The sequence below is a fragment of the Malus sylvestris genome, chromosome 13, assembly GCF_916048215.2.
Source record: "Malus sylvestris chromosome 13, drMalSylv7.2, whole genome shotgun sequence".
Lineage (NCBI taxonomy): Eukaryota > Viridiplantae > Streptophyta > Magnoliopsida > Rosales > Rosaceae > Malus > Malus sylvestris.
In genome coordinates, this window is record NC_062272.1 from 18,251,389 (window position 1) to 18,277,084 (window position 25,696).

The 25,696-nt window shown below is 36.7% G+C and overlaps 4 protein-coding genes across 5 annotated transcripts; 2 read left to right on the forward strand and 2 right to left on the reverse strand.

Moving 5' to 3' along the window:
* The first annotated feature begins 5,117 nt into the window (after window positions 1-5,117).
* On the forward strand, window positions 5,118-5,697 carry LOC126595727 (glu S.griseus protease inhibitor-like). The gene is made up of 2 exons (XM_050262036.1): window positions 5,118-5,258; window positions 5,342-5,697. Exons 1-2 carry the CDS (start codon window positions 5,228-5,230, stop codon window positions 5,539-5,541), a joined length of 231 nt encoding a protein of 76 aa, XP_050117993.1. The 5' UTR covers window positions 5,118-5,227; the 3' UTR covers window positions 5,542-5,697.
* Window positions 5,698-16,837: 11,140 nt separating this feature from the next.
* On the forward strand, window positions 16,838-17,457 carry LOC126595728 (glu S.griseus protease inhibitor-like). Its single transcript, XM_050262037.1, has 2 exons — window positions 16,838-16,978; window positions 17,086-17,457. The coding sequence occupies exons 1-2, from the start codon at window positions 16,960-16,962 to the stop codon at window positions 17,277-17,279; spliced, it is 213 nt and encodes a 70-aa protein (XP_050117994.1). The 5' UTR covers window positions 16,838-16,959; the 3' UTR covers window positions 17,280-17,457.
* Window positions 17,458-17,542: 85 nt separating this feature from the next.
* Window positions 17,543-19,829, reverse strand: LOC126595724 (uncharacterized). 2 transcript variants are annotated; one of them, XM_050262032.1, is made up of 3 exons: window positions 19,553-19,829; window positions 19,159-19,255; window positions 17,543-18,341 (listed from the first exon to the last, which is right to left on the reverse strand). In XM_050262032.1, the coding sequence occupies exon 3, from the start codon at window positions 18,319-18,321 to the stop codon at window positions 17,725-17,727; it is 597 nt and encodes a 198-aa protein (XP_050117989.1). In that variant the 5' UTR covers window positions 18,322-18,341; window positions 19,159-19,255; window positions 19,553-19,829; the 3' UTR covers window positions 17,543-17,724. The 2 variants fall into 2 exon arrangements, with proteins under 2 accessions (XP_050117989.1, XP_050117988.1); XM_050262031.1 differs by lacking the exon at window positions 19,159-19,255 and having other exon boundaries at window positions 19,553-19,827.
* Window positions 19,830-23,376: 3,547 nt separating this feature from the next.
* On the reverse strand, window positions 23,377-25,324 carry LOC126595723 (uncharacterized). Its single transcript, XM_050262030.1, has 2 exons — window positions 25,113-25,324; window positions 23,377-24,894 (listed from the first exon to the last, which is right to left on the reverse strand). The coding sequence occupies exon 2, from the start codon at window positions 24,079-24,081 to the stop codon at window positions 23,407-23,409; it is 675 nt and encodes a 224-aa protein (XP_050117987.1). The 5' UTR covers window positions 24,082-24,894; window positions 25,113-25,324; the 3' UTR covers window positions 23,377-23,406.
* Window positions 25,325-25,696: the final 372 nt, after the last annotated feature.

The following is a 25,696-nucleotide window of genomic DNA, read 5'->3' on the forward strand; positions in this document are numbered from 1 at the left end:
ATTCAAAGAATTAAAAAATTATAGGAATAAGAAAGTATGAAAAATTTATGAATGAACGAGAAACAAGAAACTTTGAATATGAGAGTCTTCTTCAAGCGTGTGAATCAAACTCTCAATGAAAGCACCAATTTGTGGATACAAATTTCCGCCATCTCAGTCTTGGACAAAATTGTACCTACAAAACAATTAACACCTTAGGTCAAGGCCAAGAGATTCACGCTCCCATGATGAATTGGGGGGGAGGGGGCTTTGGCCGAAGAACCTCTTATGCCAAAGTTAGAATTTTGAGAGAAAAGTGTTTAGAGAATTTAGAGAATTTTGCAAGAGAGTTGGAATTGAGTTTTGGAGAAAATGAGGGTGTCTATATAGGGGTTGTGGCTAGCCCTTTTGGGAGGAGGAGGAACGGCCCGTTGGATGGTTTTTTGGGTGAGATTCATGATTTGTTAGCTAATTAATAAATTAATTAGGTAATAAATCAATTAATTAGCTAATTAATATAATTAGAAAGGTAATAAATCAATTAATTAGCTAATTAATATAATTAGAAAGGAATGATTTGGGAGTTACCTTGTGGAGAAGATTTGATGAGGATGAATGAAATAGGTTTTGAATAAATACCTATTTTGGGCACTTTTGACTTGATTGAGGGATGATTGCCCACTGCTTGCGTGTAGAAATCCCAGTGTGCCTCGAAGGTAATCTTGTCCTTTTTACCCAAAAATTCACGTGTCGTCTCCATATTTTTCTTGATTATTTTTTGCTCCACAACCTCTCCAAGTAAAACTCCTTGAAATTTCAACTTTTAAGAAATCATGTTCTTACATTTTTTAACACAAACAACTTAGAATTGATCAGCATATTGTCTAGCTTTATGAGCACACCCTAAGGGAAGATTTTCTTAATCATGATCTTATTGTTCACAAAAATGAAAGTCCCCACCCTTGGATTTGGATTCCCTCCGGATCCTCATTATGAAGATCCTAGGAATCAATCAATCCTAGCCGCTCACCACACATCTTCTGGTCATAAATTATTTGAATTTTTAATTCTTTCTACATGGCATAATGGTTTTTAGCCGCAAGATGTGTGGTGAGCGGCTAGAATTGATTGATCCCTAAGATCCTCACAATGAAAATCCGAACGGAATCCAGATCCCCCCAACTTTTCACTTTTCACGGAATTAAGCTAATGAGATTAAATAAAATGTTAAGCTTTTTCCAGTCCAACTTAATTAAAATATTAGATTCTTAATCCAAGGATGATTTACAAAAACAAAGACAAAAAGGACTTGAATTTTTTGAAGGCTTTTATCCAAAATGATCTTTGAAATTGGCATAACTCCTTACTTTGGTCCATGAGATTCAAAATTAATAGAAGTGGTCCCTGAAATTGTTTACGGTCAATCATTTTGGTCATTTTGTGAGAAATCTCCGTTAAATTGAGGATATTTTTGTCAAATCTACCCTTCCTCTTGAACTCATGGTTTCTTCAACTTAATAGACATTTTTAATAAAAAGACCAAAATGATTGATGGTGGACAATCTCAAGGAACACTTGTATTGATTTTAAATCTTAAGGAACAAAGTGAGGAATTATGACAATCTCATGAACCATTTTATACATCTTTCAAATTTGTACAACACTTATATAATTCAAATTTTGTCAACAACGCTTATCATCTTAGTACGGGTATGTATTATTGTCCTAATTTGTACACCAGATTTCTTGAGCTTCAATAAAATGGATATACACTGTGTATTCAACAAAAGTGACTTTTTTTGGGGAACTTTAATAAAAAAACTCTCGGTATTGTTCACCTTAACGAAAAACCACATTTTTACACTAAAAAGTCAATCATGGCACTATTCACTTTACCCTTTATTTTGTCTTTTTCGTTAAAACTCAAAATTTTCAAACAATTTTCATTCGTTTTCCTCTTTTTTTTTTTTTTTTTTGGTTGGACTGCACCAAAACAGACTTTGAAAATTGAATATGTTTTTAAGTTACCATATTTCTGTATATATTGACCAAAATTAAATTATTCCTATTTTTTCTTCTAGAATATAAGCTCATCCAAATCCTGCATAGAGATAGACATAGAGATAGACACAATCTTTTGGCGGTAAGCTTTGTTCACACATAGCGTTTGAAAATAGATGAATTAAATTTCAGCCTACGTAACACACCAGAAAAAGTCAATTACGTAACAACCAACTATAATCCATTAAATGGTAGCGTTATAAATACATCTCTTCCCCACCCAAATACATCACAAAGCAAATATTTCACAAAGAGAATAAAACTAGTCTAAATAAATTCAAAGGCAATCTACTAGGATGTCATCTGAATGTGAAGGAAAAAATTCATGGCCGGAGCTCGTCGGAGCCAAGGGGAAGGATGCGGAGGCTATAATCGAGAGCGAGAATCGTTTAGTCAATGCCGTGATCGTGAAAAAAGGATCATTTGTCACTATGGATTACCGATGTGATAGAGTTTGGGTTTGGGTCGATAAAAATGGAATTGTCACCCAGATCCCTGTAATTGGTTAATTCATATATGTGATGTTATGTGAACATAGTGTAATAAGAAGTTGTATCCATCTCCATGCATCAGTATTATATTGATAATAGTAAATTATTTCCCTTTCTGCATCTATGTTATATGGTTCGATAAAGTTGACAGTTCGTTATTCTTCTTCTCTGTACCCTTTGTTTTGTTCCACCCTCAAAGCAGTAGCTCATGGCTTGTTAAGCTCCGATGTTGACCACTAATTCCATTGGTGAGATTGGTCCATTCGACGCTGTGAGTATATGAAATAGGTTCGTAGTTGTAGTCAGTTAAAAATAGACTTACTTTTTGCAGTGCCCGTGAAACTCAATTTTAATTTTACTCTGCTATCCAAAACTTAATTTGCGTCACTTGATCCTCCAAAATTAATTTTTTTAATCACTCTGACATTTTTCATCAATTTTGTAAGAAAAATCCGTGAAGTCTTGGACCTGGCACAAATGGGCCCCCACAAGGTAGTGTTATTGCATCAGTTTTTATATACACCGATTCCCTAATGTAAGGGAGGGGATTTAACCTAAGCCCACATAGGCCACCATGTTTGAAATTAGGTATCGAATTCACGAGTTGAACTCAATATCTTTTACTTAAAAATAAAAAGAAATATCATTACACCGTAGTGTTAGTGATAAAATCCTTACCATAAGTGAAATGTACTAGTGGAGTGGGTGTTCGTAAATTAACATGAAATTAACGGAATTGAAGATTTTAATATTCTAAAATGACCTTTTTAATAGCAAGTTAACAGAATTGACCGCATTAGCTAATAGAGTAAGACATATGGACCAAATTGATCAAATTGAAAACACGAGGACTAAATTGATTGAACATGTAAAATGCATGAACCATTTTGATCATGCATGGATGTTGATACGAATATAGTATTAATAGTGTAGATATTGTTTATACGATGCCTATATGATAGCTATATTACCTAAATATAGGCATTATTATTGATATATTTTGGATACACATTCTTTTCACGTAATATTGTTGATAATCACTGTAGATAGTTGCCAATAGGGAATTGTTATGTCGGCGATATGTCGTGGGTATTTCTCTCAAATTCTCCTTCGCACCTTCGTCTTTTTCATCTACATCTCCATAGATTTCTCAAGCACCTCCTAGCTTTCATTGTCTTCCATGGTTACCAATAACGAATATCCCTATCCAATTTCGGATTAACATAATGTAAAACTAAAAGATGACAAAGTGAATTAATTAGTGAATCTAGTACAAATCGAATCACATTAATCAAGACAAAATTCCTTTTTACAAACGTGCCCCCATCCATCTGCTCAACCAAATAAACACCCAACCTCAACAACCCAATTCCAGAAAAAAGCAAAAAATAAAAAATAAAAAGTCCAGTCAAAGCAATAAGCTTTAAACCCAATGATTTACATGAGAGACACAATTGCAAAGATGAAGATGAAGATGAAAATAGCGTGTAACAAACTCAGTTTCCGTGCCTCCACCATGAGCATGAAGTTGAAGTTTCCGTGTAACAAAAAGTCTTTCCAATGTCTAAAATTTCTTATAACAGCAACGAGCTTAAGACTTCCTATTTCGGCAGCGCCCGGCCGTTCAGTTTTAAATGCAGCCAAACTCCCTATATTTGATGTCCAAATTTTGTCAACTATGTCTATCATCAAAGGACGTACGTGTATCTAACAAACAAGTATTCATAAGCGGCAATAAACTTGACTTCGTCGTTATTCACAAATTGCACCTTAAGTTGTCTTTATTTTTTACCAAATATACTTTCTTTATTTCAAACCAAAACTTTATATTCTTCATTTTGCTTCCACATGTTATGGCCACCGATCGTGAACCATAAAAAGACCCTAAAGCGAATCTTGGATATGCCACCGATCATTTTGCTTTGGCATCAAATAATTTTATAAAAATGTAACGTATTAGGGTTTAAAATATGAAGTTTTAACGAAACAATCCCGATACTATTCACTTTAACGAAAAATGACATTTTTATTCTAAAAAGTCACTCATGTTACGATTCACTTACAACACATTTTTGTCATTTTGATTAAAACTCAAATTTTTCAAATCATTTTCATTAATTTTTCTTTTAAAATATCGATATAGTTGGAAATATAAATGTGCAAATTTCTAAAAAATATCGATGGAATTATCGTTATTGGTTGCCTTCGATGGAAATTATGAAAATTTGTAATGAGCAGAGCATATCAACTCATTCAGATTTAATTGAAACTAGAGAAATTTTCTCAAAAAAATTCAAAAGTTGAAAATCTGCAATGTGTTTTGGCAACATTAATTTTTGTATGTATGAATAGGTAAATATCGTCGAGATTCATTAATGATCTTCCTATATTTTGTCGATATAGGATGAAGTTTGCATTTCACCCAGTTTCCATATCGATCCTTAAATTTCCGGATATTTCAAAGAAAATACTGACCATTTCATGAATATTTCAAACGCTGATAAGTATACAAAGCAGAGTTTCTAACTAACATTCAAATGTATAGTCAATAATGACGACAAACCATAAGCTATCCAGTTGTATATGCACTTCTATAAATATGCATCTATCTCTTCCTCTTCCTTAAGCTAATACATCACAAACAATATATCTTACAAGAGAGATCAGACAAGTACTCAAACGAAAAGCGAGCGAGGATGGCATCTGAGCAATGTGAGGGCAGTGAAGGTATGTAATGAACAAGTATATGTTTAATATATAGAGTGTGCGCGCGCGCATGTAATAGTACAATTCATATTAAAATAATGCAGGTAAGTATGTATGGCCTGAGCTGTTGGGAGCCAAGGGTACCGTTGCGAAGGCAACAATTAAGAGGGAGAATTCCACTGTCAAGGTTGAGATCGTGGTAGAAGGAACCATTGTACCAGCAGATTTGCGATGTGTAGCTGATAGGGTTCGTGTTTGGGTCGATACAGATGGCTTTGTTACTAGGGTGCCTATCATTGGTTAACTTAATTATATCCAAATTATATATTGGGTTCTTGTAATCCTATGTTTGTACTTTCTCTAATGCAAATAAGGAGTCGTAGTATTCTCCATGCATTGAATTTTTCTTCCGTGTACTCCTATATGAAGCTCAATATGTAGGATTCAAGTTGTTTTGGTATCCTCATTTGTTGTTCTCTCTGTTCAACTTCATCAAAGTATAGATTAAGAAAAAATATTCGGATAATCACGTCATCCTTACATGCACACACGCTCCCACATTGCCATCGAGTCCTTAAATCTCGTTGGGACTTTCAACTTGGTCAAAAGAAAAATAAGACACTTACCAATTATTACAACTGAAGATTTCTCAAACGAACCCATCTCTTGATTCTCAAACAAACCAACACGAGTTAGTGAAACTCAAATTAAAAAGCAAAGTACAAAATTACGAGCATGTTTGAAATTGCTTTTGGAAGATGTGTTTAATTATCTTCAAATTTGACCGACCCAATTAATTTCAATCAAGTCACGTAGACATCTCTCAAGTAATTTTGTCTTCCCTTGAATCTGAATGAATTATGAACGATTTAGGTTGGACCTAAGGTTAATGTATTGTAGAGCTAAACCCTAAATAATTTGGATCTCTATATTTTCTATATTTTTTGTGAATGTAGCTAAATAATTTAGTAATTCAATAGGTCTTAAAAATCCAAACAAATCCTTAATTATTTCACCTTCGTAGGATCAAGCCCTATATCGATAATCGTGTGGATATATAGTATGCTGAATTGAACAATTAGACAATAAAAAAAGGATGTGATATTCACACACCCCGTTTTACTTCTCTCACACCTTTTTAATTTTCGACCGTCGGATCGGATGAATTGAAGAAGATCAACGGACAGAAATTATCAAGGGGTGTGTGAGAAGTAAAATAAGGTGTGTAGATAGCACATCCCTAAAAAAAATCCAGTTGTTTTGCATGAAAGTGTTTTCCAACGACATTAAAACATAACACTTGGCAAGTGCCAGCTGAATTAGGTCCAATATTTGGGAACCGGATCCCCTATGGATCCAACCATGCTGAGCCCCCTAATCAATGCATCTGGATTATTGAAATTTGGTTCAACGGTTACAATTATTATAACTTTTAGAAGAGCTCCCTGTTTGTAGCCGTTGAATCAAATTTCAATGGTCCGAATACATTGATTAGTGGGCTCAACATGATTGGATCCGGTTCCGGCCCGTAATGCGTTCAAATATTGCTTTTATTAATGACTTAGGTTACCATATTAATGAGGATTCGACGACTAAACAATGTCCACCCATTTAATCTAGCTTTCATCCCGTTAACTTTTTAATAAAACTAAACAAAATAGTCAATTAGTAATACGGTTTAGTTGTATTCCTCTTCATTTGTAAGAGACGAAATAAAAGTACAAAAACTAGCAGCCACCGTGTCACCACCCACACTAATATCGGCAGTCCCCGCCGCCAGCAACATAGTCACCCACGTCAGCGGCTATCCCTACTCTTACTTGCCGTCGCCAAAAGCCGCCTCCATTTACACTTTATAAGTTTTAACGTTGCAGAAGGTTACAATTAAATAGCTCAAAGGATTTTTTGGGCCTTTTAATGTTAGGTACCATAACCATTTACTTCGACTAGGGCTTTGTTTCCATGGAATGTACGCACTGGCGCATGTTTCGGATAAATACTAAGATTACATTACATCAACCCTTCCTTTAGAGTGATGGATCCGTACTCAAACCCAGAGCTTGTTACGGCGGCACCCTCCTGCTTTTAGGGTTCATTTCATTTGTTTATACAGAGAAATGACGGTCGAGAAAAAACCTAGAAGAAGTCTGTCAGGCTCTACCGTATTTCTCTACATAAACAAATGCATTGGATCCGTGATATTCATATTTATGCGATCTCTTTTCTTTTATTTCCAGTTGCTAATTTGTTCTACACTTGTCTTTTCGTGTAGAGAATCTAAGTGAGTAGAAATTTTAATTATAAATTGTATTTAGATGTTTTTTGCATATGTCCAGACAAGCTGTGTTCGTGTATATTTATGTGTCCAGACTTGCTCATATTTTGATCTTTTATGATTTAATTTTACAGGTTTTGAGTTATTTCAACTTATTAAATCTCTTAAATATCAAAAGGTCAATTCTCCCAAGTGACATGTTTGATCCAAGTGGTGGGGATTTAATTGCAACTTGGTGTTGGGTTCTTACTGTCTATATGATATTTGAAGATAAAATTATGGCGGGCTGTACATGATATGATATTGGGTTTTGACCATGACGATTAGTTGGTAGTGTTATCAAATGTGATGACACATGTAAATTTAAAATGTTATGGGTTTTTTGGCTCTCGGTTGTTCATGTGCTACTTGCATTGGAAATATGAGCAGTCTTGCTAATTGATGCTAGCGAAACTAGGCATGACATAAACTAGTAGAATCAGTGAATAAATATCCAGTTAAAAAGAACTATTTGTTAGGATATTGTGATTAGTGGTTTGTTGATTTGCACTCGACTTGAAGAATTGTTAGGAAATTCATCTGATCCTCGATTCGCTCTAAAGAACAAGCGTGAAACAATAGAGATGCAGTCAAAAAGTACAAAAGTAAACCAATCACACAACATGAATGTACTAGATTTATTCAATATGAACAACGTCTGAGGTTTCTTAGCTAAAAGATATTCGATAAGAAAACAGATACAAGCGCTCAAGTGTTTCCTCACTATCATTCATAGTTAGGGTTTCTAAGTACTTATATAAGACTTTATTTGAGTTAGATGGATTAGAATAGGAATAAAATGAGGAATCATATCACAAGTAAGAATCCAAAAGAACCAAGCTTGGGGCTAAAAGAATAACTATGCATCTGAATACTCGGCCTAAACTGATGAAGAAGAAGACATTAAGGTTTTGGGGGGTTGGGCTAAGGCCTGGTTTGGTACTAAGGTGATTATGAAAAAAACCGGTATAAAAAAAAGCTGGGAGTTGTTTTTGTGTTTGGTAAACATTCAACTTCAGCTTTTTTTTCACAGTTTTGGGCGAAAAAAAGCAAAAAACAAGAAGTTGCAAAACCCAGCTTTTTTTTCACATCTGTTTTACATAAAAGTTTACTAATCACTATAATACTGTTTTTTTTTTCTTTTCAAAAGCACTTTTACAAAAAAATTTACCAAACACTCTGCTGCTTTATTTCACAGTTGCTTATTCTCACAGCACAGCAGAAGCAGCTTTTTTTTCAAAGCACAGCAATACCAAACCAGCCCTAAGAGGGGCTAAAGTTTGAGGGGCCTAAAAGCAGCTTTTCACATTCAAATGATGGTGTCACAAAATCGTTTAGTCATCTAATTGTTATCTAACAAATAGACGAACTATGTTCCTCATTTAATTACAACATTAATCGAACAGTAACAATTTTTAATTTGGTTGATATTTTTCTTAGTTCATCTTTATAGGGTGAACTAAAAAATGAATGATTTCGATTATCAAACAACATTGCAAGATGAGTAAAAGAGCCGAGAAGGCTCATTTGAGAAGATGGCTAGCATCCCATTATTTTTTTGACCTGCAACAAAATTAAATTGACTTTTTTTTTTAAGAAAAATTAAATTGACTTTGAATATATTGTTGAATTGAAACAGTTTTGTATTTGATAACTACTATTGACCAAAATTTTATCATTCCTCGTTTTGCTAGTACATGCATGCTCATCCGGATCGAAAAAGATAGACTACACAATCTTGGCGGTACGGTTTGTACACACATTACGTTTGAAAACAAATCATATTAACGTTCGGCCTACGCAACTCCAGAGTCAGTAACAACCAACTACTATCCATTAAATGATACCAATATGAATGCACATTTCTTCCCCACCCAAATACATCACAAAGCAATACTGCACACAGAGAGCAAAACTAGTACTCTAGATAAAACAAAGGCGATCTGCTAGGATGTCATCTGAATATGAAGGGAAGGATTCATGGCCTGAGCTCGTCGGAGCCAAGGGGGCAGAGGCGGAGGCAACTGATATGATTTTTTAGAACCTATGCAAATAGGGTTAAAATCACATGAAATACTTGCAAGAATACAAGGATATTGTAGTATAGATGCTCATGATAGGTCGTTCTTCTCAAAGGCTATTTTAATAAATTATGTAAAAACACTTCCTAATTAACTGCTTAGAATTAAAAATTGAGAAAAGAGATTTTGGAATTGGATAATATTAAAAACGAATTTTAATTAAAAATAAATATGATAAAAGAAAAGAGTTTTAAATACCAATTTAGAAAAGCACTAGGGTTTCACCATTACCTAGCAATCCTATGAATTTTTACCAAATTACTTATGATTTTTATTCCACTTTGAAGGTTAGGTTTTCCTAATTTATATTCTACTTGGAACCTCCAAACATAGAACGTATATCTAACATGCAATCCGTTCGGACGTTCGGATCAAATCTGAACATGAAAGACTCATTATGCTTTATGAAAATCCTTTGAAAAACCATGCAACCCTTAAGACGTGGTGTTCATCTTAAGTGAAATTACGTACAATTATCAACCACAAGAAGCTAGAGCCAATTTTAGGGAACATTCCGACCAAAATTGCATCAAATTACTTTTCTAAAGATCCTAATGGTGGCCAATCATCAAGACAATTAGATAGTTTAAAACAGTGATCAATAATTCAAAGCGTGCATGCAATCAATCATAAGCAATTAAATAAAAATTACATATTTATGCTAAGGCTCAAGGCTTCGCCTTAGCAAAACGAATTAGTTACGCATATTCATAATTAAAATCATAGAAAATATCATTATAAAGAAAAGGATTGAAAACACCTTAAAGTGGAAAAACTTCAAGAACCCTAACAATTCTCTATGTCTCCAAAGTTGCATAAAAGAAACGTGCCTGACCCTAGCACCGGCCAAACCTTTTAAAAACCCCTCCTATTCGCACAATCCTAAGAGTAAAATAAATATAGACTTTTGTTCCAACTAGGAAACTAAATAATAATAAAATAACTTAGAAAATAAAGTTCTAATTAAACAGAATCTGCAAGGAAACCGTCAAGCCACGTTTTAGCCTCAAATCTCCTCCAAATCCTGCCTAAGATAGCTTTTTTTTTTTTTTATTTTATAAGATAAGAACTTTCTGAACACATCTCCAGAAGGCCACGAACCCATCAGAGGCCATCTTAGGCTCCAAAAATGCAATTCAAGCCGATAAACGTCACTTTCCAGCACCGCGTACTGCTTCTTTATTCTATCGACAGAAAATAACCGCTTGTTGGAAAAATCTGATATTTTGATATGACCAAGCTAAGTGACTCACAAACGTCCTCCAATTGGAATTACTCCAAAATTCATCCATTTGACTATGTTTCCAGAGGAAGTCGAAAATCTTATATTGAAAATACAATTCAAAGTATCAAAATTCCTCCAAAATATTAACCAAAATATACTAAGAATAGGGTTAAGTATATAATATAAAATCTACTCATCAGCAACCATCGAGAGTAAGAATCATTTAGTCAATGCTGTGATTGTGAAAGAAAGAATGTTGTCACTGGAAATTTTCGACGTGATAAGGTTCGAGTTTGGGTCAATAAACATGGTATTGTTACCAGGGTCCCTGTAATTGGTTAATTCATACATGCAAGGATAGGTGAAACAATGAAATAAGGAGTTGAACTAATAATCTCCATGCATCAATTGTATTGAAAATAAAAATTATATTTATGTTTTTTCTGTATGACATATATATGTGTGTGTGTGTGTGTAAAGCTAAATATATAGCAATGGTTTGTTAACGTTGACAGTACTTATTTTTGTTCTTCTCTTTACTTCTTGTTTTTGTTCCAACCTCAAAGTAAAAGTGCACTTCCATTGGTACTGAGATTGATACTCACAATAAATATTAAGGTAAATTACACTTTACCACCTCAAGTTTGGGTTGATTTCAATTCCTTACAACATTTTTCAAACATTTCACTTTCATACCTTAAGTACTATTTTATTTCAATATAATACATCCGTTACATTTTCCATCCATTGATTTGTTAAGAGCTGACGTGACTGCCACATTTGTGCCACGTGGCTACCAAATGTGTGCCACGTGGCAATTTTTTTTTTTTTTTAAAAAACTTGAATCTTCTCAAAAAAATAAAAAAAAATAAAAAAAAAGAAAGAAAGAAAGAAAAGAAAACTCAGAACCCACCCCCACCCCCACCTCCCTCGCAACCCCTCCATACCCCTCTTCTCCCTCCCTCTTATCTCCTCTGCAACTCGCACCCACCTTCTTCCTCTCTTTGCAACTCCAGGGCCTCTAATCCACCTTCGTCGGCGCCAAGCCCAGCCTCTACCTTGAGCTCTGCTCAGCACCCACTCACCGTTCTCCCCCATCCGAACCCTGCTCCCCTAACCTGTACTCGTAGCCCCACCGTTCGTGACCCAACCAGGATGTTCTCGATCAATGCGGCCAAGTTGACTCGGACCTCCATGGAGGGGTGTTGCACAAGATGAGACAGGTAGGCGACCCAGTCTTGATCCGACGCCACCACAGCGCAGTCAAACTCAGGGAGTGGGAATAGAACGAGAAGCGCGAGCTCCTCGTGAGTCAACTTGGACGATTCGAAATTGGTATCGGAGAACACGAGCTCATGGAGAATTTCGCAGGAGTTTTTAGGGGGTGGAGTAGGGGGTTGCGGGGGAGGTGGAGGTGGAGATGGAGATGGGGTGGGGTGGGATGGGGTGAATTTTTGGACGGGAGGGGAGGTGAAGAGAGTGGAGGAGAGGGAGGTGGTTGGGATTAGAAGGAGGGAGAAGAGGGGTGGGGAGGGGTTGCGGGGGAGGTGGGGGTGGGTTCTGCGTTTTCTGTATTTATTTATTTTTTTTAGAAGATTCAGGTCTTTTTTTTAAAAAATTAAAAAAATATTTTTTTACCATGTGGCACACATTTGGCAGTCATGTCAGCTGTTAACAGATCAATGGATGGAAAATGTAACAGATGTATTATATTGAAATAAAATAGTACTTGAGGTATGAAAGTGAAGTGTTTTAAAGATGTTGTAAGGAATTGAAATCGACTCCAAACTTGAGGTGGTAAAGTGTAATTTACCCTAAATATTATGACGTCAAATTTTTGTATACACTTGACTGCTTTAGTAAGTTACCAGCTCTACATTTTTCTTTTATAATTTGGAAGACTGCTTCTTTTCCAAATGATGAGGCGTTTTGCTAAGCTCTCAAATCATCCTTTTTCTTTTCGAATAATTTTCAAGTTAATTATAGGATGGTGCTATTCATACACTAGTGTTTCATCTTTCACATACACCTTTTAATTATCGACCATCGGATCGAATAAATTGAAGATTATCAAATGACATAAATTAACTGGAGGAGTGTAAAAGGTAAAAAAGGTGTGTGAATAACACTACCCTAATTATATACCAAAATCCTATAACAGGTTTAGTCAAATGCAGTTGTAAGGCAATTGTTTTTAAATTTGAGAAAATGCCACTAATTTATGAAGAAACAGTTGCCCAAAATTTATGAAAAAAAAGTTGCTGATGTCTGGATTTTCAAATAAGGGAGTCATAATATCAACCAAAAAATCTTCATTGAGCCATTTCGTCGAACACCCAGTAGGTACCTGTTAATTCTTACCAACATATGCTCAAAGCTTATGCCGACAACTACTATTATTTGTAGAGGCTTGTTGAGGGTGGATGCAGGATACTATGGAGTATTATTGAAGACTGCCAAGACTTATCAACTAAGGTATATCATCGAGCACATGGTGCTCACAATAGAATCGCACAAGGTGCTCACAATAGAATCGCACACAAGAAGGAGAAAAGGAAGACAAATATGATAGAAGAAAATAGAATAAGTAGGAGGCGGAGACTGTAATTTAGTGTGTCTTAGCTATTTATAGTGGTTAAATACAATACACAAACAAATATACATGGGTTTTTGAAGTTTTTGGTGTCAAGGACAACCAATGGCCCCATGCTGGCTCTGCCATTACGGTGTCACCAAACTTCAACTTATTTACAATATTACCACCGTACTCCAAATTCAATATTATTACGATAATGCCGCTGCTTTCTTGTTTTTATCCTTATTATTAAAAGTTCACTAAGTGTTTTCATTAAAAATTTGTTGTATGAAGCCTATTTCATTTAAAGGTCAGAATAACTATATTAAATTTGGGGCACTGTGGGAGTATCATAATGCAGTCGAAGGACAAAATTTTAAGAAGAGAATAAGCATCGAGGAGGGGAGGAGATTCTTGCATCCCAAAGTTAAAGATGCATTTTGTGAGAGAGCAAGATAGCTTTCGGCAGAGCCTAGTTTTTAAGGAAAACTAATGAAAAATGTTTGAAAACTTTGAGTTTTAACGATAAGGAGAAAATAAAGGATAAAGTGAATAGTATCAGGATTGATTTTTGAGTAAACTGTCAATTTGCCCCCTGAACTATCACCCAACTTTCGATTTGCCCCCTGAACTTTTTGATTGGAAAATTAAGGACTTAAACTAATTTTTTTGGCCGATTTCCCCCCTACCATTAGTTTTTCATAGATTTCATCCAAATTAACGTTAACTCTTATCATGTGCAAACCACGTAACTCTCATTTGTGGACAAAAGCGTCATTTCACTAGACATTCAGACAAAAAAGCTATAGAATCACACATATTTGCATAGGTTTATATTTTAGAAATCGAAGGTTTTCAATTATTTTAAAGAATGAAGCGACCGAAATACCTACACATGTTGTGCATATGCTTCTATTTAACAGAAATTTGGATGGAATGAATGAAAAATTAACAGCAGGGGGCAAATCGGCCAAAAAAATTAGTTTAAGTCCTTAATTTTCCAATTAAAAAGTTCAGGGGGCAAATCGAAAGTTGGGTGATAGTTCAGGGGGCAAATCGGCAGTTTACTCTTGATTTTTTAGTGTAAAAATGTGGTTTTTCGTTAAAGTGAATAGTACCAGGAGTTTTTCGCTAAAGTTCCCTAATTTTTATTTAGAATTGCAATGAGAAAAACCCTCTCATCTTCTTAGAGAGAGACATTTTTGTATTACGTGAAAATTCTACGAGTGAATCAATTTCTTATCTTTGATGCCTCTGCATTTCTGCATTGATCATATTGTATGAGACTGTTTTTCCACGCTTATCAATCTACACTACATTTTATAAATCTGCTCATGAATTGTTGACTCCATTCATCTTACCTCATATAGTTTATTTGATTAGAGCTACATTGTTTATGTAAGTGACACAAATCTACTTCATGCAATCATATATATTTAGTGTGTAGGTTCTTTTAACTTAATTGGATTGATGTGCTAATCTGAGAATAGTAAGTAGATTTGAAAGAACAAGCTTGGTTGAAGATAAACGAAGGTATCTGCCTTCTTCTGCAAGAAAGAGTCAAAAATTGCACTGCAAAAGAGAGCAGAGCTTCACAGGTACTAGTTGCCACTTCGGAGTAGCATCACCACCTCATTTTATGTCTTTCATGTATCATGCATCAATGTACAAGGAAAATGCTATAGAGACTACATTTTTGTACATTCATATACCATATGATGCACTTGCCACATCAATTAATGAATTTATTTCATTGGATGGTTGATTGTATACATCATTTGCCACGTAAGATGGTATTCTGAGGCAGCATCATATGTGGTCTTCCTAGCAATATATATATGGAATAAATTGAAGCAAATTACAAAATATAGGGGGTCTGGACGTTGGAATACATTACAAAGTAAGCCTTACAAAAAGAGTGTCAAAATATGTGTCAAAAACATGTGTCCCTGGACCGTAACACCCCACCCCCCCCCCCCCCAACAAACACACACATATATATATTATTATCAATGCATAATAAGAAATGTAAAAAGATAAAATCTGATATGGCCCCACACACACACACACATATATATTATTATCAATGCATAATAAGAAATGTAAAAAGATAAAATCTGATATGGGTGGGATGGGATTGAACTAAGCTATGAAAATGGTTGGAGGCAGCTAATGCCGTGAGGGAAAAGCTTCCCCATCTCAAATTTGGGCTTATATTTGGAGAAAGTTTTGGAAGGCACATACCAGTATACCACATATTAGTCTGAATAGTCTCGCGTTTTTTTGTATAATTGAGTGTCAAGATTGTCTTGAGATACATCAATCAACTTATGTCAATGTTTACATTAGAATTACAAATCGCGAATCGGTATGAGAAGAAATGAGTGTGAAAGAAAAATAGGTAAAGGATAAACAATTTTTTCTTGGTTATCACTTACCTAATTTTTCATGTATGACAAACCTAAAAAGCGGAAAACATATGACAATATTTTTTTCATGTTTTGATTTTTTTTTTTAAACATTGATATTATCTACATTAAGGGACTGTAGATGGGGAGTGGACTAAGTTTTATAATAGGCTAACAATAATATGGTTTAAATTCGTTTTTGGCGAGTATCGAATCTAAAACCTCTCACTTATAAGTGAAAATGAATATCACTAAACTGTAGTACTACGATTCTTTTTTTTCATTGAAGTTCATTTTTTGTATGTACACTTCTAATAATTTGTAGATTACTGAATATAAATAAAGGAAACAAACTCAAGATCGAACTAAAATGATGAGTTTTGCCCATCTCTAAGATTACATTAGGAAATGTTGAATTATCATTGTATTACGAATTTCACCTTTCTAATCAATGGATTTTAGGTAAGTGGTCATTTACCACAGTGGTTGAGAAATGTTGAGTCCTTACATGATGACATGAGTTCAAAGGTTTTCAGAACCCGATCGATAGGAGATTGTTGGTCATACTTGGAATTAAATAATTCTGTCACATGAGCTTTTCCCGCCCGCCACCCTTTTCCAATTTTATTACATGCATTTCAGACTTTGTCAACACTTATCATCTAAAAGTAGGTACATCGATCGTACGGATAATAAGATTTCATCAACGTCAATTAAACTGACTTTGTTGTTAATTTATTATGTTGACCAAATGCCATTCTTGATTTTCATACCAAATATTATTTTTCATCTTCTTCATCTTTAAATTTGTCAAAGCGAGTAAATATAATTATTTGATTTAGCATCATCCGGTCTTTTACTAATTAAAAATAATTTTGGATTCAAAACTTATGAACAGTAGTTGATTATGTTTTCCCATTACATTAATGAAAGCAAACAACCTACGTAATTAACATGCAAATAGTCAATTATAACCAACCACAAGCTATCGAATGATTCACCATAAATATGCATCGATCTCTTCCTCATGCCAAATACATCACAAGCAATATTTACAAGGACACAGAAATATATTCATAGAGTGAAGAAATCTGCATTTATTCAAAATAAAACGCGAATATGTCGTCTGAGTGTGAAGGTAACGAACTAGTTCGATTGTACAATTTTATAAATTAACTTATCAGCTTGTTGTTTATTTAGAAGAACTTGTTTAAGCTTATCACGGCGTTGTTTAAACTAATGCAGGTAAGGCGTCATGGCCTGAATTATTGGGGACTCAGGGGACAGTTGCAGAGGCAACAATTGAGAGGGAGAATCCTTTGGTCGACGCCGTGATTGTGCTACAAGGAACAATTGTCACCGATGACTTCCGGTGTGATAGGGTTCGTGTTTGGGTCGACACAGACGGAATTGTTGTCGACGTCCCTGCAATTGGTTAATTCAGAATTCAAGGGCACTTCAGGGGCGACTAGTTCTCTTTTAAAGAAGTGTTTGAAGAAAATTATATGAAATAATGGAATAAGGAGTTCTATAAATTCTCCATGGATTTATGCTTTCTTCTCTTCTACGTATTCTACATGAAGCTAAATAAAATGGTTGCAAATTATTTTCTCCTCAGTTCTTATTTTGGAACCCAATCTGAAAAACCATCGGGGAGGCTGAAAAATTCTAATATGATTAGTGTATCCTATAAACCAGAGCATACTAGAAATTAGATTCACCTTCAGAGCACTAAAAGAACAAATATAATAACGCTACTCCACAATTGAACTCTTTTTCTCCAGGAAAAGTAAGTCCTACTAAAAGCAAAGACCATGTTCAAACAAGTTTCTACAAATATAACATGACTGCACATGAGGGGGAATCTAAACAAATACCCTATCGTCAATCGTCTGAAACTCGAATATTATAACGGCGTGCCAAACGACGAGCAGTTCCATCAGACATCACGCTATCTACCATTTCATACTTCTTATAATTTGCTTTTAGGGTCTCGTTTTGCATCTTTGCAAGCTTCTCTTCTTCCTCCAGCTGTTTCTTGAGCAAAAAAGCAGCTTCTGCAGTATGCCTTCCATGCAGTTCCTTCAGTTTCTTTGCCACTTCAAAATTAGGATCTTCTGGCTCCAACCAATGACACTCTATCTGTCTTCCAGGCATAGCAGGGCGCTCATCAAACATGTTGGCCACAGCAGGACGTGCCCTCACAGGCCTTGGCATCCCCAAAATCATGAAAGGGAATTCCGCTATCTCCTTGACAATGACACTGGCTTGCTTCGGATTTTCCATCTCGACCAGTGCACAGTGTGGGATGTTCCTTGATTCCAAGTAATTTGGAACGAACTGAACACTTTTCACGTTCCCAAACTGAGAAAGTGCAGTTCTCATAACAGATTCGGTGACCTGGGGTGAGATGTTATCAAGGTAAACAGTTCGTTTGACCTTCTCCTCAAATGCAGCATACTCAGCTTCTGAAGTCCCCATATAATACAATGTGTGGAGATCTAACAAGAAACAAATTTCACAAAGTGAGACCAATTTTACAAATTACGATTTCAATCCAAAACAATTACAAAGTACACTGAGCATTAGGGGTCCAGACTTTTGTCAAATATTATAAACTCCAGGAAAAATACTGACCATATACATGTCCCTTGTGAGAAATCCACAAGGAATTGATGAATATAAACACATTATTATACTCCATTGCACCCAAAAACAAGTCTTGGAAATTGGAATCATGCGCATTACCTTTGAAAATGACTAGTGATGTACAGATTGCATAGACCACAAGATATCCAACCCAAATGGAAAATCAAAACAATCTCGAACATTATGAAGAAATTTCAGATTTGTAAACATCTTTCTCTGAATGTAATAAATGGATTCATGACAAGTATCGTCTTATTGCAAGAAATCTAATCTAATTGCAGATTTAACTAATAATCATCATCCTAAACAATGACACTGATCTACACAAATGCTACCCTCTCCATAGACATGTTGGAAGAAGTGGTAATTACCAATTAAAAAACATTGCTAGTAAAACTGATGTTCTGCTTCAATTCATTTTAAAACTAATGCACCACATGGGTATATCGCTAAAGAATTGCCAACTGCACAATTCCTTGTCCGGATAGGTAAAATGCACACTTCCTACTATAAAATTTTACATTGCTAACAGTTAATTAATCATCTTAAAGGTGTTAAATTCATGGTGTCTAACTGAACCAAACCTATCTAAATCAGGACAGTTTTGTAGTGTTGCATCATAATTCATGTTCAAATAGTCAAGAACATAAACAGAACAGATAAATGTACATTTTCAATTTTTCTTCATCCAAACAATACGGGGCTGAAGATCAATAACTCAGCAAGCAGCAACAACTCAGCAGCAGCAGCAGAAACTTCAAAACCCCTAAATTGAAACAGAATTTAGTACATTTCCTTCTCAGAACAACCCTCTAAAACAGAACTAAAAGCCCCCAAATTGGATTCAGAAAAACCCTAATTTTTCAAACCCTAAATTCGGTTTGAAAACCTCACATTCAACATCTATAACGCACATGCAAACACAAAGTGAAGTTTAAACCTCCAATTTAGAACAAAAATTAAAAATCCTAAATTCGAGTCATAAAACCCTAACTTTATGAAACCCTCCATTCAAAATTCCAAACAATAGCATAGATATTAGAAAGATACACAGAATAATTACCTTAGATTCAGCTTCCAACTCTCTTATATAGCCTTCAGAATTCCGGGTTTGGGGTTTTTATTTTCGAATTTTGGGATTTTTAGCCAGGGAAAGAGGGAATTGTTGGCCAGGAAAAGAGGGATTCTGGTTCAGTGAAGGATTTAGGCGTCGCAGTGGTTCAGGAGCTCGAGGAGAAGGATTGGGGAGGCCGTCGACGGCGAGAGTCGAGAGAGCGCAGGGAGTAACAGAGTGAGGTGTTAAAAACTGAGGAGAGATCCTACGGCCAAGATTTTAATCTGACTAAATAGATATATAACGGTAAAACTACAAAGTAAATATATTTTACCACTTCAACTTTAGAACAGTAAAAATGTCTATGTGAATCTTTCCGATTCTCCAAAATGATGGATAACCGTGACTTACCACTAGTTGTCTTTTTTTTTTTAAAAAGAAAAAAAAAACTCATACATCAGTTTTTGTATATTGCAATGTCATACATCAATTTATAAATTGGGTTAATCTCTGTTTACTACCCTGAAATTTCGTAGTTTTCAACATTTGATATATGAAGTTTTTTTCATCCTAGAGTCATACCTCAAGTCTTAATTTTGAGGCAGTTTCGTACATCCGTTAAGTTTTCTGTTAGTTTTTCTGTTAACTGATGACGTGACGTCTACGTGGACAATGACTGGGCATCACATGGATATTTAAAAAATTTAAAATAATAAAATAATAAAAGTTATAATTATAAAAAATTATAAAAAAAACACCCGTCTTCGAAAACAAGTTGGACTCGGCCTCTCCCTCTTTCTTCCGCCTCTTCGCCCTCTCTACCAAACCCGAACCCCCAAATTCCAACCTCCCACCCTTCAATCCAACCCTAATCCCCCCCTAATCGGACCCCAACTCCCTCCCTCCTTCTCCCTCCCTTCTCTTCCCTGCACCCACTTCCCCGCACTACCCTTACCCTTGGCACTGGGACAACACATTGTAGGGGACCTCGCCGGAGAGGGAATTGGAAGCAAGGATCAGGACCTTGATGTTGGGTAACTGGGTCAGACTCTGCAGTTACCAGTTTCCTCCACCGCCTATCTCTGATTCTTCTCCTTCTTCTTTGTGGATTCTATGAGCTGCGTGTCGGGTCTGACTCGGAATGGTCTCGGACCCACCAGAGACCATTCTGGGTTCATTTACAAACCCAGTTAGCATTGAGTGAAATTACCTAGAAGGTTCTGGGCTCTTGGGCCTCTCTAATTATCGACTACCGCAGAGGATGTAGAGAAGGAGGAGATGGATTCGAGGGTGCATTCCAGATTGGCGAGGTGACCGGGGAAGGAAAGGGATGAGCAGAGCGAGAAAGGGTTGGGCTCCAGGACCTAGGTGGAGAACGCAGTGACGAATCCGGTCCGATGCCAACGGCGTGCACGTTTCCAGTTCCAGTTGGTTTTCATCGGAGGAGGTAGGAAGGGAAATGGAGAAATGGGGTTTCAGAGAAGAGGGTAGCTCGGGCGGAAAAGGAGAATGGAAAGGAAATGGGGTTTTTTGGTTTTTAGTATTAGTTATTTAATTATTTTAAAATTTTTAAATATCGACGTGGCGCCTAGTCATTGTTCACATGAACGCCACGTCATCAGTTAACAGAAAAACTAACGGAAAACTTAACGGAGGTACGAAACTGTCTCAAAATTAAGACTTGAGGTATGACTCTGGAATGAAAAAAACTTCATGTACCAAATGTTGAAAATCACGAAACTTTAGAATAGTAAACAAAGATTAACCCTTATAAATTTGTTGCAAGTCATACATCCATTAGTCAATCCATCAAATACTGAACTATATTTTCTTACACGACAATCAATTGTACCATGCAGATACAAAATATATTATAAAATAAACATTAAAAATCAAATAAATGTTAAAAGTATAAAAAATAAAATAAATATGAAAAAAATATATTATCCTCCCATCAATTGACAGTGCACTTAGAAGTGAGTTCGAAAAATTGAAAACCCTAAAAAACCCTCAGAAGTTGAAGAAATCGAACCACACAAAAAAGCTAACTAAATTATAAAATTCGAACTAACCAAAATCTTTTGGTTAAATTTCATTGGTTTAAAAACCGAACAAATCAAATTATTTTAAAACAATGTCGTTTTACAAGTTTTCTTATAAGATTTTGTGCATAAGGTCAATAGTAAACTTCACAAGGCCCGTGCATAAGCCCAAGACAATAAACTTTTTCATTTATTTTTTCTAAAAGCCCAAATCTAAATACTAACCCATTTATCCTCCAGTTCATACATTCTCTCATTCCTCTAAACCTTGACGCATTATGTTTCTCTACATTTTTAGAGATGCTAACTTTGTGGCTGATACATTTGCTTGTCTGGGCCTTACTGTTTCTGGTAGTCATATTTGGGAGTATTGTATCCCAAGCTTTGCTTCTTCTGTGCTTATCTTTGATTTTGGGAAGTATTATTGACACTTCAAAAATCTCATTCTACACTCCTCACAAGTGTATTTTTCTTTCCTAATATAGAAAGTTTGGAGTGTAGGATGAGATTTTTGGAGTGCTAATAACAATTCCCTTGATTTTATTAGAAACAGTATTCGTGGTTTCTCTTTAATAAATTTTTCTTGCATAAAAAAAATATTTATCTCCATCTATCTTTCCTCTTTTCTCTCTCATCTCCCTCTCATCAGTTTCCTGCCTCCACCAACCCAGCCCACCACTCTCCTTCTCTTCTCTTGTTCTAATTCTAAGGTTTGAATCAAAACAAAAACCCCTAAGTCAAACATACATAATATGATAAATTTCCGTTGGAATTTTAGGAGCAAGACACCTCAAAATCTGAGTTTGGTGCAGCGCCAGTGCTTGCATTTTGCGTTGTACCTACTTGTGCTTTCGGCCTTCATACGAATATAGGAAGGATAAACCTGAACTGCCCCATCATTTTAGCTAATTTCTTGATCATAAAACTCTTGTTCGACAGTATTTTTACGAGCTTGAAGTTGGAGATTCGCCATGAAGTTACGACCTTGGCTTTCTTTTCTTCTTCTTTTATAGCATCAAAAGCCACAAAGTTGCAATTAACTTTAATCATTTTTTTTTTTGTAACTGTCTATTTGTTCGTTTAACTCTGCCGTGTAAGTTTATCTTACATTGCCGGTCCCAAGCCCGGATAAAGGAGGAGGGGGAGGGCGTCAGGTAGTCGACAGCCGGCACTCCATGATCACGTCGAATCCTTATGAAAATGAATCCAGATGGGTGTAGCGGAGATGAGGATGCTTCGTTGGATGTGTGGGCACACGAGAAAGGATAAGATTAGGAATGAGGATATCCGGGGTAAAGTAGGAGTAGCCGAAATTGAAGGAAAGATGAGAGAAAATCGGTTACGGTGGTTTGGACATGTGCAAAGAAGGCCTACTGACGCTCCGATTAGAAGATGCGACTATGGGACAGAGGTTCAGGGCCGAAGGGGCAGAGGAAGACCTAGGAAAACTTTGGAAGAGACCCTAAGAAAAGACTTAGAGTACTTGGATCTAACGGAGGACATGACACAGGACAGAACACAATGGCGTTCTAAGATTCATATAGCCGATCCCACTCAGTGACTTGGATTTTCCAAGTCTCCAACCGAGAAGTTTTCCTCACTCGGGAAATTAAGGGAACACTACCTCAACCTATATGCTCCACTCACAAAGCTTCAACATACAAGCTTCAACAAAAGAAAATTCAAAGAACTTAGCGAAGAAGGCTTTGGTGTATTTAACACAATACGTTGAAATGAAGGAAATCTTATTTATTGATATCCCCGATAAGTTACAAATATGTACATATACTTGAGTCAAAATAAACAAACAAGAGGGAGCCTTCACAAAGGTTGCTTAGGAGAAGTCTCAGCAGTCGGTAGAGCCCCAGAAAGAAAAGGCACCGGAGGGGGATCATTCGGAGCCTCAGTATTGGACAAAACCCTAGAAGGAGGAGGCATCAGAGATTGATCATTTGGAGCTTCATTACGCGGTACAGCCCTAGAAGACGAAGGCAATAAATGCCTTTGGAACAAACCCACAAATCTCTGATGATCAAGTAAAACCTGACCATCAGATTCCTTCATCTGGTCAAGCTTCCTCTTCATGTTTGTAGCATAGTCATGTGCGAGCCGGTGCAACTGTTTATTCTCATGCTTGAGCCCTCTAATCTCCTGTTTGAGACTCATCACTTCAGCCGCCAATGATTCAACTTGACGGGTTCGAGCAACTAGGCGTTGGGCCATATTAGACACAGAACCTGCACACTGAACACTGAGAGCCAGAGAATCCTTAACAGACAACTCATCAGACCGTTTGGAAAGTAGTCTGTTATCTTTGGGAGTGAGAAGGTTCCTGGCCACTACCGCAGCGGTCATATCATTCTTCATCACGGAATCCCCAACGGTAAGAGGACCAGTAGGGGAGACGAAGGATGGGCGCCATATGTTGTCTGGAGAAGGCGGGGCTGCCTCTTCAACAAGGTTCAAGTCAAAACGACGGTCGGAGGGGCCAGACATTTTCAAAGGTGTTGAAGAGAGAAGAGGTCGGACAAATCAAGATCTTAGAAGTGCAAGAATGGAGCTTCTACTGGTGGATATTCAAGTGTGCTTTGGAACTTAATGTCAGCCCCTATAAAAATCTGCACTCGACGAAGCTTCAGAAATCGAAGAGGCGCCTGCTCAGAAATCGAAGAGGCGTTTGCTTTCTCAAAAGCTGGGCTGCTCAGAGATTCTCAAAAGCTGGGCTGCTCAAAGACCACAAAGGCCGATCTCAGAAATCGAAGAGGCTTGCTTTCTCAAAAGCTGGGCTGCTCAAAGACCACAAAGGCCGATCTCAGAAATCGAAGAGGCTTGCTTTCTCAAAAGCTGGGTTGCTCAGAGACCACGAGGGCCGATTTCAGAAATCGAAGAGGCACCTACTTTTCCAGCATTGTCAGCACCTATCACACGCACACTCAGCTTTGCGGAAATTATGGGCATTCTGTCGAAGATTTCTGGCGAAGTAGAAAGCACATGAATCGTACTGTTCAATCACCCACTTCCCACACGCAACAGTAGCTCATGGGTACCACAGATAACTTTGCCAAAGTTCTCTGACAAAGTTGAGACACGTGAAGCTTGCAGCTCCCACTACATCGCTCTGACCAAGAAGGGTAAAAGAATTGCAAAGAAACAACACTAACAAAGTTTAGACACATAAATTTTGAAGGTCTAGCTACCATATTATTACCCATAAAGGTAAATGAACAGTACCACTGCTGGATAATTGGAAAGTCCCGGTGTGTCAACCTCTGTGCTTCGTGGCAAGGTAGACTAGCAAACATGCCCAACCTTTACTCACATTCGAGAAAACACTCCTAACAAGATTGCTTGCTCCAAAATCGAAGAGGCACCGCCCTCCGAATCTCGAGAGCCAGACTCCCAACATGATTACTTTCTCAAAAATCGAAGAGAGGGTAAAGGAACAGTACCACTGCTGGATAATTGGAAAGTCCCTGTGTGTCAACCTCTGTGCTTCGTGGCAAGGTAGATTAGCAAACATGCCCAACCTTTACTCTCATTCGAGAAAACACTCCCAACAAGATTGCTTGCTCCAAAATCGAAGAGGCACCGCCCTCCGAATCTCGAGAGCCAGACTCCCAACATGATTACTTTCTCAAAAATCGAAGAGACACCGCTCTCCGAATCTCGAGAGCCAGACCCCCAGCAGGATTGCTTTCTCAAAAATCGAAGAGGCATCGTTCTCCGAATCTCGAGAGCCAGACCCACGACAGGTCTGTAATCTTCACACGCAACATCAGCTTTCCAGATACCACAAACCACTTTTTCAAAGTGCTCTGATAGAGTTAAAACATGTGAAGCTGGCAGCTCCCACTACCGTGCTATAACCAAGCAGGGTAAAGGAATAACATTATTACTTGATGTTAGGGAGACTCCTATATATGTCGACTTCCATCCCTAACGGACAGGCAGACCTGCAAAAATGCTCAACCCTTTCTCTTATCTGAGAGGGCACTCCCAACAAAGCCTTTCGAAATATTCAGCTTTTTTTCCCCCCGATAATACCTCTGTAAACAAGCTATACTAGAGCAAGAATATCTCATATCATCAGGGTTAAAAGCAAGAGTATCCC